Source organism: Heteronotia binoei, chromosome 18 (genome assembly GCF_032191835.1).
Source record: "Heteronotia binoei isolate CCM8104 ecotype False Entrance Well chromosome 18, APGP_CSIRO_Hbin_v1, whole genome shotgun sequence".
In the NCBI taxonomy this organism is placed as follows: domain Eukaryota; kingdom Metazoa; phylum Chordata; class Lepidosauria; order Squamata; family Gekkonidae; genus Heteronotia; species Heteronotia binoei.
In genome coordinates this window covers 7,662,485-7,679,925 of record NC_083240.1, presented here as the reverse complement: position 1 = coordinate 7,679,925, position 17,441 = coordinate 7,662,485, and the positions used below count along the sequence as shown (strand labels likewise).

The 17,441-nt window shown below is 53.2% G+C and overlaps 2 protein-coding genes across 2 annotated transcripts in view; one reads left to right on the top strand and one right to left on the bottom strand.

Moving 5' to 3' along the window:
* NOC2L (NOC2 like nucleolar associated transcriptional repressor) overlaps positions 1-8,344 on the top strand; it is a 107,444-nt gene extending 99,100 nt beyond the window's left edge. Inside the window, exons 18-20 of the mRNA XM_060259440.1 lie at positions 1,099-1,224; positions 2,386-2,412; positions 6,046-8,344. Coding sequence (XP_060115423.1) covers positions 1,099-1,224; positions 2,386-2,412; positions 6,046-6,167 — 275 coding nt within the window. The 3' untranslated portion in view covers positions 6,168-8,344. The remainder of the gene's footprint in view (positions 1-1,098; positions 1,225-2,385; positions 2,413-6,045) is intronic.
* Positions 8,345-8,721: 377 nt separating this feature from the next.
* Positions 8,722-17,441, bottom strand: part of SAMD11 (sterile alpha motif domain containing 11) — a 226,145-nt gene continuing 217,425 nt past the window's right edge. The window contains 3 exon segments of the mRNA XM_060259593.1: positions 8,722-8,935; positions 8,937-8,999; positions 13,315-13,425. Coding sequence (XP_060115576.1) covers positions 8,744-8,935; positions 8,937-8,999; positions 13,315-13,425 — 366 coding nt within the window. The 3' untranslated portion in view covers positions 8,722-8,743.

The window sequence follows — 17,441 nt, the reverse complement described above, 5'->3', positions numbered from 1 at the left end:
CCGCTCTGCCGCACGTGCTGGCTGCTGGGCCCAGGCTTGCTTTTATGAGCTGTTTTTATTAGTGTGATTTGGTGTTGACTTGGATTGTTTTATTAGTACGATTTGGTATTAATTGTTCTTAATATTGTTGTGAGCTCTGTGGAGAGGCTGCGTGATGTGGTGGTTAAGAGCGGCAGCCTCTAGTCTGGAAAAGTGGGTTCGATTCCCCCCACTCCTCCTCCACATGCAGCCGGCTGGGTGAACTGGGGCCAGTCACAGGACTCTTTCAGTCCCACCTGCCTCATAAGGCGGCTGTTGTGGGGAGAGGAAGGGAAGGCAATTGTAAGCCGCTTTGAGACTCCTTGCGGTAGGGAAAGCAGGATATAAAAGCCAACTCTTCTTCTTTCTTAAACTAACAAATGAAAATTATAAAAATGTCCAGGTTTTTCAGACTTTAGTATCCTGGACTATATCCCCGTCCCAGCCTTGATGACCTTGTGCATATGAGATCCCTGCAACTTTTATGTGATTTTTTTTATATTTAAGAGAGCCAGTTTGGTGTAGCGGTTAAGTGCACAGACTTTTATCTGGGAGAACCAGGTTTGATTCCCCACTCCTCCATTTGCACTTGCTGGAATGGGCTTGGGTCAGTCATTACTATCGCAGGAGTTGTCCTTGAAAGAGAGCCAGTTTGGTGTAGTGGTTAAGTGTGCTGACTCTTATCTGGGAGAACCGGGTTTGATTCCCCACTCCTCCACTTGCACCTGCTGGCATGGCCTTGGGTCAGCCATAGCTCTGGCAGAGGTTGTCCTTGAAAGGGCAGCTGCTGTGAGAGCCCTCTCCAGCCCCACCCACCTCACAGGGTCTCTGTTGTGTGGGAGGAAGGTAAAGGAGATTGTAAGCCACTCTTAGACTCTTCGGAGTGGAGGGCGGGATATAAATCCAATATCTACTTCATCTTCTTCAGCTGCTGTAAGAGCTCTCCCAGCCCCACCTACCTCACAGGGTGTCTGTTGTGGGGGAGGGAGATAAAGGAGAGTGTGAGCCTCTCTGAGACTCTTGCGATTCGGAGTGGAGGGCGGGGTATAAATCCAATATCTTCTTCTTTTGTTCATGTAGAGAAATCAAAGTTCAAGGAATCGAAGGGCAGCCTAGATGGCAGCAGCGAGGAAGAAGACGATGAGGAAGGCCAATATGAAGTGGAAGAGGATGGCGAGGAGGAGGAAGACTCGAGTGATTCAGACGGTAAGCAAGAGAAATTGTGGCTGTCTCTCAGAGATGTGTGTGGCTGGTTTGCATCTAAAACTGCTGTGAGATCAGAAGAGAGGGCAGCCCAGAGGTTGTGGCTCCGTGGGGGAGCCTCTCTGCTTGGCATGCAGAAGGTCCGAGGTTCAGTCCCCAGCATCTCCAGCTACAAATGAACCAGGCAGGAGGTGATGGAAAAGACCTCCCCCTGAGACCCTGAAGAGCTGCTGCCCATCTGAATGGACTTTGCTGGCCTTGATGGACCAAGGAGGGTCTGACTGAATCGAAGGCAGCTGTGTGTGTGTTCATTTGTGAGCCATGCAAGGTAAAGGCTGATCTGGAAGGATTTATAGCCAGCCCAGTTCAGAAGGGATGGATTCACTGCCTGAGGAATGGAGCCACACTGGGACTTTAAGATCGGGGGTAAATGTTTCCATGCCTTCTCTCCCCTCCCTTTGCAGCACAGAGTGGGTACCTTTGCACTGACCAGGAGTCGCTGGATTAAGTAACAACAGATGCAAAGATTCCCTGACAAAGACCCCCCCCTCCAACCGTTTCCCCTTTGCCAGAATGAGTGAATGGTTTACCTGCCCAGGTGTATTGCAGTGACAGGTGGTGTGAACTCAAAGACCATGGCTTGCATACCCCTGCAGGAGGAGTACCGCTGCAGTCAACAAAACAGCTTGCCAAGAGAACCAGTTTGGTGTAGGGGTTAAGTGTGCAGACTCTTATCTGGGAGAACCGGGTTTCATTCCCCATTCCTCCACTGGCACCTGCTGGAACGGCCTTGGGTCAGCCATAGCTCTGGCAGAGCTGTCCTTGAAAGGGCAGCTTCTGTGAGAGCTCTCTCAGACCCACCTACCTCACAGGGTGTCTGTTGTGGGGGAGGAAGGGAAAGAAGATCGTGAGCCGCTCTGAGACTCTTGAGATCCAGAGTGAAGGGCAGAGTCTCAATCCAGTATCATCATCATCGTCTTCAGTCTGCAGGCAAGGTTAGAGGGAGCAGAGGAGGCTGAGCCGTGAGACTATTCACAGCGGTTTTACATCTGTATGCCAGCAGAGTCTCTCTTCCCAAGCCTATTCTTTAAGTCTGTGGCTTCTGGTATTTTTCAGCAGTATGTCCCCTGCTGCCCCCCCTCCCATGACAGCAGTGGCCTTTAGAAGGCTGGGGGGCAGCTCCCAAAGGGAGTCGTCATCCTGGTGACAGTGAAGACTTAAGCACTCCTTCCTCCCCCCTCCAAAAAAAAATCTTATTAGTGATTCCTCCAAGATGCGCAGCCGGCGCCCAAAGAAGAGGAGTTGGGGCAGGGACGGCAGCCCCGTCCACTCAGCCCCGAGCAGATCAGCGGCGTTTGTGGCCAGCTGTTCCTTCTCGGCGGCAGGGCTGCCAGCTTCCAGGCTGGGTCAGCGAGGGCCCAGCTGGCGCTGAAAACAGCACCAAGGGGGGGGCCATGGTGACGGCAGCGATTTCGTCTTGGCTGGTTACCCAAGCAAAAAACCTCCGCTAGGAGAAGCTCGCTGGCTCGTCAGCCGCGCTGCCGGTCCAGGCTGTCCTTTCCCATTATCGAGCAGTGTGTTGCTGTCTCCCCCTCTCCGCGCGAGTGGGGGGGTTAAGGGCAGAAACCTCGTTCCAAAGTGGGATCAGGTGTGGGGGGGAAGCACCTGTCACTCCACGTGCCTTTCCTTCCTTGATGCGATCCTGTCTCCTCGCTTCGAGGTGAAAATAAGAGAGAAAGCGCGAGCGCCTCGGCCAACCTACTGACTGATTTGCCATGGCAGATGGCAGAGGGTTGGCACAGGAGCTGTGCTGCCGTTGCCCAGAATAGACGAGTGGCGGAGACGGGATCTGACAACGGCTGCGAAGGCTTGGCGCCGTTTCTTTGCCTGCTCTCGGAGCCGTGTGTCTCTGGGGCCACGGAGGCTGGCGGGGCGAAGGCCGGGGAGGGAGAGGGGGAGGGGGGAGAGGTTCCCAGCTGCCTCCCTCTCCACGCCACAAACGGGTGCCCAAGCCAAGCACTCCGTCAGCCTTGTTGTCATCATTTATTTATTTAAATCTTGTTTACCAGTTGGCCCCTGGAGCTCAGCAGAAACCTTTAGGGGAGGAGAAGCCTGTTGTTTCAACGAGACGCCTCAGTGCGGGGCAGGATGCGTGCATCCACAATAATTTATTGCCGTAAACAAGAACAGCAAACCGCCTTGTCCTCGGGAGAGAATGCATCCTCTAGAGCCACCACCCTTTCTGGCCACCATGGGCTCCAGTGAGACATCAGAGAGGGACATGGAAGAGCCACTGTGCCTTCAGGACTGACAGCAGCCAGCCAATTGGTACCAGAGGAATGGAGGGGGGGGGGGAGTTCTGTTCCCAGGATGCTGTGGGCTGTTGAGCCTCACAACACATCAACTTGCACGTTCCTCAAAGAGGCCAACTTAAAATGTATCTGGCAAAGGGAGCTTTGACTGGAAAGCTCATACCCAAGAACATGAGAAGTCATGTTGGATCAGGCCTTGGCCCATCCAGTCCAACACTCTGTGTCACATAAGAACATCAGAGAAGCCATGTTGGATCAGGCCAGTGGCCCATCCAGTCCAACACTCTGTGTCACAGAAGAACATAAGAGAAGCCATGCTGGATCAGGCCAGTGGCCCATCCAGTCCCAACACACTGTGTCACAGAAGAACATAAGAGAAGCCATGTTGGAGCAGGCCAATGGCCCATCCAGTCCAACACTCTGTGTCACATAAGAGAAGCCATGTTGGATCAGGCCAATGGCCCATCCAGTCCAACACTGTGTCACAGAAGAACATAAGAGAAGCCATGCTGGATCAGGCCAATGGCCCATCCAGTCCAACACTTTGTGTCACACAGTGGCCAGAAAACCCAGGTGCCATCAGGAGGTCTATCGGTGGGGCCAGGACACCAGAAGCCTTCCCACTGTGCCCCCCCAAGTACCAAGAAGACATAGCATCACTTGCCCCAGACAGAGAGTTCTATCTATACCTTGTGGCTAATAGGCACTGATGAACCTCTGCTCCAGATGTTTATCCAATCCCCTCTTGAAGCTTGCTATGCTTGTAGTCTCCATCACCTGCTGTAGCTCCTGTGTGTACCTGAAACTCTTGCTGATCTCTTGAGGTAGTGCTGGAAACAAATCTAGCTCTTTTATTGCAGACCGACATGGCTGCTCTCTAAAACCAGTTAGGACCAATTAAAAATAAGGAATTCGGCTGCCAGAGTATGTAGGTGGTGACTACAGGAGTAAACAGCTTTGAAAGGGGATTAGATTCATGGAGTCTATCTAACTATCCGCCATGGTGGCTGGGGAGAACCTCCACATTCAGAGGCCCTATGTCTCTGAATCCCAGAGCTGCTAGGAGGCAACATCAGGGGAGGGCCTTGGTCTCTTTGCCGTTGTTGACCCTCCAGAGGGACTGGGTGGCCACTGTGTGAGACAGGATGCTGGACTAGATGGACCACCGGTCTGATCCAGTAGGGGCTCTTCTGATTTTCTTATGAAGGCCGCTATACCCTGTTGTTGGACTTCCAGAGGAACTGGGTTGGCCACTGTGTGAGACAGGATGCTGGACTAGATAGACCACTGGTCTAATCCAGTAGGGCTCTTCTGATTTTCTTATGAAGGCCTCTATGCCCTGTTGTTGGACTTCCAGAGGAACTAGGTTGGCCACTGTGTGAGACAGGATGCTGGACTAGATAGACCACTGGTCTGATCCAGTAGGGCTCTTCTGATTTTCTTATGAAGGCCGCTATACCCTGTTGTTGGACTTGCAGAGGAACTGGGTTGGCCACTGTGTGGGACAGGATGCTGGACTAGATGGACCACTGGTCTGACCCAGCAGGGCTCTTCTGATGTTCTTATGAAGGCCTCTATGCCCTGTTGTTGGACCTCCAGAGGAACTGGGTTGGCCACTGTGTGAGACAGGATGCTGGACTAGATAGACCGCTGGTCTGATCCAGTAGGGCTCTTCTGATTTTCTTATGAAGGCCTCTATGCCCTGTTGTTGGACCTCCAGAGGAACCTGGGTTGGCCATTGTGTGAGACAGGATGCTGGACTAGATAGACCGCTGGTCTGATCCGGCAGGCCTCTTCTTAAATTCTTAACCTCCACTTTCAGAGGCAGTCAGGCTCTGAATTCCAGAGCCAGGAGGCAACTCTAGGGGAAGAACTCAGCCTCTATGCTCTGTTGTTGGCTGCCTAGAGGGGCTGGCCACTGTGTGAGACAAGATGCTGGACTTGATGGACCCTCACTGGTCTGATCTAGCAGGGCTCTTCTGCACACTGGGAATCTTTAAGCTTTGGTTGGCATCCATGAGTTTAACCTTGAGACTTAAAACACATACACTGATGCCTTCCAACTTGGGCAGAATCGCTTGGTTGCCACGCCGTCTATCACTGCCCTTGTGTCGCCGATCCCATGTGCCATCCAGGGCTGGAGAAGCACACTCGCCTGCTCAGGGCCGGTTCCTTTTCAGGAAAAGGCAGGTTCTGTGGCTGCTGAGCTCAAACGACAGTTAAAAAGAGCGGGGTGGCGTGTTGTGTGTGTGATAACTTGGATTCCCGCCCTCCCCCTCATAACGTTCCAAATGGCTCTGTGTGCTTCTGAACTCTGGTGCGGGAGCACAGGTGTTTGTCCGCTCTCCCCCCTGCCCCAGCCCGCTATCTGGGAGATGCAGCATGCCGATAAATTAATTAGCGCTTGTGATTAATTAGCAGTGAGCTGCTGCTTGCCTGCCTCTCCCTCCCCTTCCCCGATAAGGCAGGATTTACACCTGTCTTCTCTCCCTTCCGCAGGGGAAGGCGACAGGCCACCGTGGCGCGCGTGAGGGTGCCAGGAAACAGCTGTCTCGGGCGGAGCTGCAGCAGCTGGCGCAGGGACCCGAGGACATCGTGGAAGACTTCAACTTCTCCGATGAGGATGCCGACTGACAGCGCTGGATGCAGGCTGGCTTATCCCTGGCAGGGGTATAGAGGGAGCTGAGCCCGGTTGAGGGAGGGGGGCACAGGGCAAAGGACAAGCCTTCCCGTTGGGCTGGGGCAGGGAAGAATCGCTTCTGTGAAGCTGCCCAAGACGCCGCTTGGGAACGTGAAAAATCTTCTCTGGCTGAGCCTTTAAAAAAAGAAATGCTTTGGGGAGAATTGCAGTAAAATTTGTGGTTACAGCGGGGGTGCTAAACCGGCTCAGCCAAGATCATAAAAAGCACTCATTAAAATCTGCCACTTTAACTAATGGGGGGGTGGATGGAGGTGCTTGGCCAAGTTCCTGTTTTTTTCCTGTGTGTGTTGGGGGGGGGGGGTTAATAGCCTCCCCAGCCTGCTGTTCCCCTCCCTCCTGCCAGCTGCAGGTCAGTCTGCCCCTCACCCCCCCCGCCCCCTCTTGCCCCCACTCCCAGCAGGGCAGACCCAGAGCGTAGCAGCTGCCACCCCCTCTCCCCCCCCCCCCCCCCCCCCCGTGGGGCCTTCCTTGTGCTTTACGGCGCCACAGATCTCTGCACTGTAATCAGGCTGCTCCTATACAGAGCAGGAGTGATCCGGGTTTGCTGAGCAGATGTCCGAGAAGAGAGGGTTAACAGCCCAGCGTGGGTCGAGTTTCTTCCTTTTCATGGAAATTTCTCTCCCCTGCAGCTCTCAGAAGCTGCCCAATTCTGTTTTTTATTGGTACACAAGGTCTTTCCAAGCAGATTGGGGGGGGGGGGGGGGAGTTGGCCCGAACACCCCGCCCTTCCTACCTCTTATTGTCCCCCTTGGAAACCCTGCCTGTAGCAGAGAGGCCGTCTGCCTTCTTTGCCAGGAACGCGGGGGGGGGCGGGGAACCCTCTCTGTCTTCACATGAACGCTCAGTCCAGATGTTTTGCGGTGGCGCGTACCGTCTCTGCTTCTGCAGCTTCAGTGAGGCAAACCTGTTACCCTGTGTGCAGCCGGCCCCTGCAGGGCCGAGGGGTCCAAACAAGAAAGGGCTCTTGTGAGTCAGCCGTAGCAGTGGTGGAGCTTGTAAGCCGCTTACCTTGCAGGTAACTACCCCATTTGTACACTGTGCACATGGGAATCATGAAGGGCCCCCCCCTCACCCCCCCCCCCCAAAAAAAACCCCCAAAACTAGCAGGAACCATTAGCCTCTGGCTTATATTTCAGTCTCAGACACTTGATTCTTCTTGTACGGGGAAGTTGAAGGCCCATGTGCAGACTGCAGAATTTCCCATCTGTGCTTCCTGTTAAGCCACACGGATTGGCAAGCCACACTTAAGGGAGAGGTAGCCGTCGCTTTTTTTTTTCTTGTAAAAGCACACAGTGGGGGAAGCGAGGAACCATTTTATAAATTAAGTGATTTCTCTTTTTTTATTATCATTATTATTTAAATTGATTTACTGGAAAGCGCTGGCCCTGGGTGTAATGGATAATTACCATTTACAATATATAAAGAAGCTAAGGTACCACCAAGCTAATTTTTTCTTCTTCTTTTTCCTTTGCATTTTCCAAAAAAAAAGAAAAGTAGAACGTGCAGTGTTTTAAAACAGGAAGGGCCAGTAGAGAGAGAGAGAGAGAGAGACAGAGACGGACAAGCATCGATCACATGATTGGTTTCCCACCACTGTACAAATCGCAAGGGGCGGCAGCTGGTGTGAGCTCCCTCCGCAAGGGGGGGTGGCCACACGGGTACCTCTCGCCCCAGTCGTGGGGACCAGGTAAAAATGTGCAACTCCCCATCCTCTACGAGCCCCACCCCCCTCAGCGTCCACACGCACCCGCAGACACATTCCCCGCACACAAAACAAAATAAAAACTCAAAGCAGGGTCTTCTGTACACACGGCTGTTCGGGAAGCAGAGGTGCTCTGCCCTTCTCTGCCCCCCTCCTCCTCCTCTCCCTCTTCTCTCCCCCCCCCCCCCCAAATGTTGTATTTTTTTTCCTTCTTCCACAAAAAGACAGTTCGTGGCAGGGCCCAGGGAGGAGGGACTCCGTCACAGTCCATCTTTGCAAAGGTTTAAGCAGCAAAACCTCAACAATAGTCTTTTTTTTTAAAGGAAATTAAAAAAAAAACAACTTGCTACTCCACAGAGCTACCTGTGCTGTACCGTCCAAACTGAAGTAAACATGGACCAAAACTTGTCTTGGGTCAGTTGTTGTCTTTGTCTTGTATTGTTTTAAAAGTTGTTAGTGATGCATAGACACCCTGAAAGAGGACCTGCGTCCAGGTTCCAGCGAGGGACACGTTTTGAATGCAGAGGGCGGGGGGGGGGGCAGAGGGGGTGGCGGCAGGTTTGCAGAAAGGCCAAGAAGGAAAGAGCATTCCTTTTCTTCAAAAGCCGTCTGATCCTATGAATTGCTTCCAAGAAATCTTTGGATTGGTTTCCTGTCATCTTTTATATCCCAAAGTCGAATGCATTTCTTTAAAAAGCCCTCCCCCCTTCCAGCCTCGTGGGGAGGGGAGTCTCAGCGTCTCAGGCAGCGGTGGGGGCGCTCCGTTCCGGCAGCCTGCAAGGACCCAGCTGGATGGGCAGAGGGCGGTTATGACGGCGGCGGCTTGATGGTGTCGTTGAGGGCGGCCAGCAAGGAGGGGTTCCCGTTTTCCTGCTTTGGCGAGATCCGGCTGGCAGGGAGGAGGGAGCTGCTGTAAGGAGAAGAGGCCATGCTCCCCGTGGAGGAGGGCCGCAGGTCGGAGGGAGGCAAGTCGCGCTCTGCGGGGCGCAGGCCGGGGGGGCTGCAGCGGGAAGGCCATGGGGAAGCTGGCCATGTACAGCACGCGGCCGACTCTCTTGGCAACCTGCGGACAGAAAGGGCAAGCTGAGGTGAGACATGGGAGGGAGGGTGTGGAGTCCTGAACGAGACAGACGACAGGTTTTACTCTCTGTGCATTCAAAAAAAGACACCTCCCCTCTCCTAGGATCCTGCCCACCGGCCAAAATGTCCGTCACAGTTCCCTGTGACCAAGAGCTTGGGCTCTCCAGCCAACTGTTGGCCCTCCAGAGGAATTGGTTGGCTGCTGTGCAAGACAAGATGCTGGGACTAGATGGACCCTCACTAGTCTGATCCAGAAGTTCTGATTCTGATGTTCTTATCAAGGAAGGCTACTGTATCTGGTTGTTGGCTGTCCAGAGGAACTGGTTGGCCCGTGTGTGAGACTGGAGGCTGGACTTTGGACCCCCTGGTCTGATCCAGCAGGGCTCTTTTGATGGTCTTATGAAGACCTTGGCCTTTATGCCCCGTTGCTGGCCCTCCAAAGTTGGCCGCTGTATGAGACAGGATGCTGGACTAGATGGACCACTGGTCTGATCCAGCAGGGCTCCCCCACTTAGGTCTGTGTCCCCACGCCCAGATTTTCCAGGCAGTGGAGGAGGGACTGACTTATGTCCCTAACCCCACGTTTATAATAGTGCCTCTGTTAATTTTTTGCTGCCACTTATGGCTTAGAACAGGGGTTTCCAACCCCCGGCTGTGGACCGGTTCCGGTCCGTGGCCTGTTAGCAACCAGGTCGTGAGTTGTATAATTATTTCATTATATATTACAGTGCAGTAATACTAATAATAAGATGACATTGGATTTATATCCTGTCCTCCACTCCGAATTCCAGAATCTCAGAGCGGCTCACAATCTCCTTTACCTTCCTCCCCCACAACAGACACCCTGTGAGGTGGGTGGAGCTGAAAGAGCTCTCCCCAGAAGCTGCCCTTTCAAGGACAACTACAAGAGCTATGGCTGCCCCAAGGCCATTCCAGCAGCTGCAAGTGGAGGAGTGGGGAATCAAACCCGGTTCTCCCAGATAAGAGTCCGCTCATTTAACCACTATGGCTGCCCCAAGGCCATTCCAGCAGCTGCAAGTGGAGGAGTGGGGAATCAAACCCGGTTCTCCCAGATAAGAGTCTGCTCACTTCACCACTATGGCTGCCCCAAGGCCATTCCAGCAGCTGCAAGTGGAGGAGTGGGGAATCAAACCCGGTTCTCCCAGATAAGAGTCTGCTCACTTCACCACTATGGCTGCCCCAAGGCCATTCCAGCAGCTGCAAGTGGAGGAGTGGGGAATCAAACCCGGTTCTCCCAGATAAGAGTCCGCGCACTTAACCACTATGGCTGCCCCAAGGCCATTCCAGCAGCTGCAAGTGGAGGAGTGGGGAGTCAAACCCGGTTCTCCCAGATAAGAGTCCGCGCACTTAACCACCACACCAAACTAACAGAAATAAAGTGCACAATAGTATCATTTCAAAACTATTCCCCCCCCCTCCCCGGCCTGTGGAAAAATTGTCTTCCACAAAACCAGCCCTGGTGCCAAAAAGGCTGGGGACCGCTGGCTTAGAGCATCCTGCTTTGAGAGTACGTTGCAGAGAGCCGGGTCCCACCTGTGCCCCCACCCCACGGCTCATCCTTCCCAGGCCTCTCCCCCCATCCATACCCCACCAGGCCCAATCTGCTCAGCGCGCAGTGCAATAAATACACCTTGAGGAGGCGGCTGCAGCTTCTCCTCTGCTTCTGCCTCCCTCAGCCACCAACCATCTATGTTTGTTATATTATGTTAAAACAATAAGGGCAGCTTTATTACTTTCCCTGCAGCCCTTACTGTTTACGAGGGGTCTAATAAAAAGGTTCTCTGGGCAATTGTTCCCTGTGGATCAATTCGGTAGGAAATAAAACTGATTCAAGGATGGGGGGGGGGGGGAGGCAAGAAATCCAGGAGCGAGCGAGCAAGGCACCAGCTCCGGTGGTGTTTTGTTTTTTTGGCACGTCTATGCAGAGAAACGGCAGGAGATGGCGGGGGGGGTGTGGTGGTGAGGGGGGTGGGGGAGAAGAGTATCACAGCAGTAGCAGTAAAGGTTTTATAACAAACCACCGTCCCCCCCCCCCCTCCCCCGAGTTTTTCTAACCGCATAATAGTCCAGTTGTTTTGGGTTAAATGCGAGCCCCTGTTTTTTATTGGCGCTTTAACCGAAACCAGATGTGGAGGTGCGAGAGAGCGGGGAGGCTTTGGTGCAGGCGGGAGGGAAGGCGATTAATCCGCGTCCACGTTTCTGATTCCCCTGGGGGCAAGCGGGGTATGGGGAGGAGAGGGGGGAGCGTCAGCAGCTGGGGAGAGGGCAGAAGAGGGCTCCTGTGAAACGGGCAGGGGGAGGGGAAACGTAAGGGGGGAGGGAGAAAGGAGGAGGGCCGGAGGGGCATGTTGGAAGGATGGCAGGCCTGGGGGCTTGGAGCACCTGACCACATTCAGCACCTCATTGATCAATGTTGGCGAAAGGGCTGCTCAGATCCCCCCCCCCCCCCTCCACAGACACACACACAGGCTGGCTCCAGCGGGAGAGGCAGAGCCCTCTGGTTGGTGCAGAGGTGGGTGTGCTTTCAGGACCTAGAATCGGTTTTAAAGAGCTCTGTCTTCCAGTTGCAATGCACAGCTTGCAGCAAGAGCAATTAACAGGCAACCTTTATTACCTTTTATTGGTTTCCCACGCAAATGCTATCCAGACCGAATGGTCTTTCAAATTTTTTGTTTAAACTTTTGCCATTTGATCTTAATTTTGTATCACTTCAGATTCTTAGCCACTACCCACCAGCTATATGTAAGTTCTGCTCACTGTACCCCATTCCCTCGTTGGAAGAAGTGGGCATGCCTACGAAAGCTGACATCCTGAATAAAATTTGGTTGGTCTTAAAGGTGCTACTGGAGTCCTGCTGTGTTCTGCTGCTTCAGACCAACACGACTCCCCACCTGGATCTTTGCCCACCTGAGTTTGGGACCAGGGTGGGGAAGCGACAGAAGCGGGGGGGGGGGGGTGAGATAGTTCTGAGCATAGCCTGTCCTGCCCACTCAGCACAGATGTCTGCTGTTAACAAGGGAGAGCCACAAGCACTAGCCAGTTCTGCGTGGACAGTGGAAAGAGGTGGGCTGTGTTGCTCGGGTGGCAAGTGAGAAACGTTCTTTTCATTCTCCCCCCCCCTCCAAGCATAGCAGGGTCAAAGAGCTTCAGGGGCTCCCTGAGTCACTAGTTTTCTACTCGCAGGGAGGTATGTGGTGTTTGAATGTAACAGATGACCCTGTCATCGTCCCTCACCTCCAGTCTGAACTGCAATCTGTTATCTCTGTTGAGAGAGCTCCATGATTTGGAGGGGGAGCAGTCTCAGCCTCAGCAGCTGAGCAAAGGGGCTGGTAGCTTAAGCCACACTCCCAGCGCACTCCACTTTTCTGTGCTAGCAGCTCTGCTGGCCTATCTTTTGAGCATCCTGGTAGAGCACAAGAGAAGCCATGTTGGATCAGGCCAATGGCCCATCCGGCCCAGCGCTCTTTGTCACACAGTGGCCATCAGCGGGGCCAGAACTCCAGAAGCCCTCCTACTGTGCCCCCCACAAGCACCTTGAAGACAGCATCACTGCCCCAGATGTAAGAACGTAAGAGGCCATGTTGGATCAGGCCAGTGGCCCATCAGGTCCAACACTGTGTCACACAGTGGTCAAAAAACCCCAGGTGCCATCAGGAGGTCCATCAGTGGGGCAGGACACAAGAAGCCCTCCCCCCCCCACAGCACCAAGAAGACAGCATAAGAACATAACAGAAATCATGTTGGATCAGGCCAGTGGCCCCATCCAGTTTAACATTCTGGCCAAACCCCAGGTGCCATCTGGAGATCCACCAGTGGAGACAGAACTCCAGAAGGCCTCCCACTGCTGCCCCCCAAGCACCAAGAAGACAGAGCATCACTGCCCCAGTCAGAGTGTTTCATCTAAGGAAAAGAAAGGGCAAGGCCTCCCGTGCAAGCACCAGTCGTTTCCGACTCCAGTGACGTTGCTTTCACGTTTTCACGGCAGACTTTTTACAGGGTGGTTTGCCATTGCCTTCCCCAGTCATTCTACGCTTTCCCCCCAGCAAGCTGGGGACTCATTTTACCAACCTCGGAAGGGTGGAAGGCTGCGTCAACCTCGAGCAGGCTACCTGAAAACCCAGCTTGCACTGGGGATTGAACAGTCATGAGCAGAGCTTAGGACTGCAGTACTGCAGCTTTACCACTCTGCACCACAGCTAATAGCCACTGATGGACCTGCACTCCAGATGTTTATCCACTTCCCTCTTGAAGCTGTCTGCCGCCAGGCGCTCTCTTACCTGTGACCTTATCTTCAGCGCTGGCCCCAGCTTCAGCCCCATGTTGCTCAGTAAGTGCTCTTCTGTCAAGAGGGGCAGCGTCTCTCCGTCAATGGCCTGTTCTCGGAAGACCTGGGAGGGGAAAGGACAGCTCTCATATAGATGAGCGCAAGTCTAGGGACAGCGGTGGTTGCACAAACCGGTCTTAAGGGGGATTCTCTCGCAAGCCTTCGCTAACTGAGGCACACACTCAAAAGCACCTGAGGCTGCCTCCGATGGAGTCAGGATGTGGGTCGATGGAGCTCCATGTGGGTTTCTGAGAGTCTCGGGCAGAGAAAGCTCGTTCCCACCACCTATTGCCTGAGACTTTGTAACTGACAAGTCGCAAAAGTCCATGGCGCTCCCTCTCCGCCCTGCACTTCAACAACAGAGGATCTGAACCGGCAGCCTCATTGCCAGAGAGCCTCTCAAGCCCCCACCTCACTTGTTGTCAATCACGCGTATGGATTAGTTTTACCCTTTATGCTCATCAGACCTGCTGCAGAGCGGTTTAAGTGCCATTTGGCCTAGCCTAGGGGTGGCCAAACTGTGGCTCGGGAGCCACATGTGGCTCTTTCACACATCTTGTGTGGCTCTCGAAGCCCCCACTGCCCCATCGGCTAGTTTGGAGAAGGCATTTCTCTCTTTAAATCGCTTCTCCAAGCAAAGCCAGCCAGTGGCTTGGAGAATGCATTTAAAGACGCTTTCTTTCCACCTCTGCCTCCCTCCTATTCGCCTGCCTTCCTTCCTTCCTTCCTTCCTTCCTTCCTTCCTTCCTTCCTTCCTTCCTTCCTTCCTTCCTTCCTTCCTTCCTTCCTTCCTTCCTTCCTTCCTTCTTGTGTGGCTCTCAGACACCTGATGTTTATTCTATGTGGCTCTTACATTAAGCAAGTTTGGCCAGCCCGGTCCAAGCCTTTGTGTGTGCAGCCAGGAGGCTAGTCTGTGTTAGCGCGTAAATAGACCCTTGAACACTAAAGAAACAACACTCCTTGCGTGGAGAAAATCAGAAGTGTGTGGAAGGGCAGCTGTGCTAGTTTTCTCCTTGCAGCGAAGGGGTGTGTGTGTATTTAAATACAAGGGAGCACTAGGAGTCTTTAATTCGGTGCAAGGATTCCATGGCCTCCTTTATCTGCAAAACGACACACAGATGAGCAAAACTCCCTCCCGCCCTTCTTTTCCATTTTGTCTTCTTCTTCCGGGCCAGGCTCTTCCAGCAAGGCCAGGCCTCGGTTCAGCCCGCCTTCCTACTCTGTGACCCGGCCGACCTCAACAGACTGGATTTCCTCTCCCCCCCAGGAGCCAAACAGCCTCCCGCCTTCCCAAGCTGTGGGGAACGCAGCGTGCCACTGAGGCAGACGCAGATGGAGGGTCCCTGGGGCGAGAGCGCTGGGGTGTGTGTATTTGAGGGGGGGGGCTCTTTCCAGGGTTTGCATTGGAAGGCTTTTTAAAATCCCAAATGCAAAACTCTGGCAGCAGATTCTCTCTTTTTTTGCTGGCAGGAGCGGAGGTCAGCTCCGTGCCAGACCTCCCCAGCAGCTGCGGTTTTTGGAGGAGAGAAGGCAGACAGGCGGCTCGGCAGTCCTGGGTCTCCCCCGGCGGGCTAGCTTTCACACAGTAAAAACCTGTTAAAATGTGGAGCTGTGGCTCCAAAGACGCGTTCTCCCTTTAAGTCTGCTCCATTCCAGGCCCGCTTCCCCCTCCTGCCTCTTTGCTCTGGCACAGGGTGGGGTGTTGACAGGGCTCTGTTTGCCCACGGAGCTGTTTTTCTGGATTGGGCCGTCTGCCACGCTCTCCGGAGGGCAGCTCTGCCAGCCGCCTCTCCGGTTTTCGACACTTTGGCGCACCGGGGAGTTCAGGGAGCTTTGAAAACCCCAGTTCCCTTTTCAAACCGCTGGCCGCTAAGCTCGGCCTGTTTAGTCGGGAGGCTGCAATCTTGCATGCAGTTAAGTGGGCTGCAGAGGGGGGAGCGAAGGCGGTTTCTGTCGGCACCAACAACTTTGCGCTGGTCCTCACAGGAGGCTGCGGCTCACGCAAAGTAACTCTGGTCTCAGGATATCAGGGGAGGGGGGCCTGTTTAGTTGGGAGGCTGCAATCTTGCATGCAGTTAAGTGGGCGGCAGAGGGGGGAGCGAAGGCGGTTTCTGTCGGCACCAACAACTTTGCGCTGGTCCTCACAGGAGGCTGCGGCTCACGCAAAGTAACTCTGGTCTCAGGATATCGGGGGAGGGGGCAGGACTTTTCGTGAAATGACGGAATTGCTGCGTGACTAGCCTGCATCGATGGAAAGGAAATCAAAATACGGTGCCTTGATATCTAGATGCACTGAGAAATGCAGGAGTCCATTTTCCCCTTTAGCAGAGTTGAGTCTGATTCGGCTAAGTGGGATGGGGGAGAGAAGGAACGGGGAGGGGTCACTTGAGCTCCCCTCCTGCCACTGGAAATCTGTTTTTTGTATTTTGTGTGTTTTGGGGGGGGGTGCACCTGGAAGTCATGGCGACCTCTGGTGATTGACCCTCCTGGGAGACTGGAGGATATTTGGGGAGGTGGCTGAATAAAGCCTGCCTCTGCCTCCCAGCTCTGGTATTCCAAGGAGGTCTCCCATCCCAACACTTACCAGAGCCAACCCTGCTTAGGCTTCTGAGGTCTGATGCGATTGGGCTGGCCTGGGGTATCCAGGTTAGCAGCCCTGCCACTGGAAATCTTATTCAGTTGAGGCCAAAGTCTGGGAAGCTGCATTCTGCTCATGAGAGCAGGCCCACACATAGACTTCCCTAATCGGTTCCTTTCACTGTGCAGTCACTGGACTGATCAATGCCGCTCCACTTCAGAGGTGGAGAAGATAGGAATCGCTCTCCCTCTTCCAAAACGCAGCCTGGCTCTTCTGCTTGGGCCCCTCGTTTTCTACATGCAAGATACCTGAATTCTTCATGGATATGAAGTTTATGCTGTGGGCCCCTTTTTATTTTTAGAAATTACTTCCACAACTCATCTACCAAAGCAAAGAGAGTGACACAAATTAATGCAAGGTAGAGGCTGCTCGCACATTCTGTTTTCCTGCAGTCTGAAGTCCCCTGATTTAAAAACCAGCAGCCCCCACTTCAAACTGAAACAAATCCTGAATAGATTTCTCTACATTTGCTCACACCTATCCCTTGATATTCTTCACTTCTTGCGTTGCCCTCCCCTTCTAAAAAAATTGTATTCCCTGCTGCTGAAATGTAGACTGGAGGCTCCTTGGGTACAGAGGCCTTTTTTGGCACACGAAATTCAGTAAGGAAAGTAATTAACTTGGGGGAGGGCTTTGCCGGAGCCATAAAGTGTCTGTTCGCAGGCAGAAGGTCCCACCCCAGTGATAACAACTTGTGAATACTGGATACAGTGTCTCCCTTCAGGTCAGGAAGAAAAAAAATTGAGACCTGCTCCCCCCCCCCCCACACACACACACACTCCTCACTTTCCTCTTGAGTTTCCCACAAAGGGGCATGTGACTCCACTGGCCCCATCAGGCCCTTTCTGAAGGCCCACTCCCAGACGCCTGAGGAATCCATCCCCTAAGGAGTCAATGCACTCTCAATAGGGCGTTTATAAAAAAGCCACCTCCAAGCTGAAGGAACAGACTTGGGGTTTGTATCCTGACCGCCCAGGGACCTCACACGGAGCCACTTCATGAACCCCTCCTGGTGTTGATGGATGTGGCGCTGTTTGGCTTCAGGGGTTTGTGGGCCTCCCCTCCTCCCATACGTAGCATAATTAACATTTCACTTGTGCAATGCCGACCCTCAGATTGGCTTTCCCACAATTTTCAAACGAACCGGTCGAAAACTTGGAGGATGGGCCTAACAACAACAGCCAAACCTTTTTAGCGTTATGAATGTCTGGATTTGAATGTACCATCCCATAAAGAAGTTAATTAAATTAACTTTTAAATGATATATTAAGTGCTCCTTTCTGGATCTGCCCCTCTGTTTCAGCCTGATCACTTCTCTCTCTATAATAAAATATAGATGATTTAACTATTCCGTGTTTGGAGGAGAAGATGCCCAATGCTGCAACAGTTAACTACCATAGATCTTTGTAAATGAATCTCTTGTCCTTATGCGTTTAAGTGGT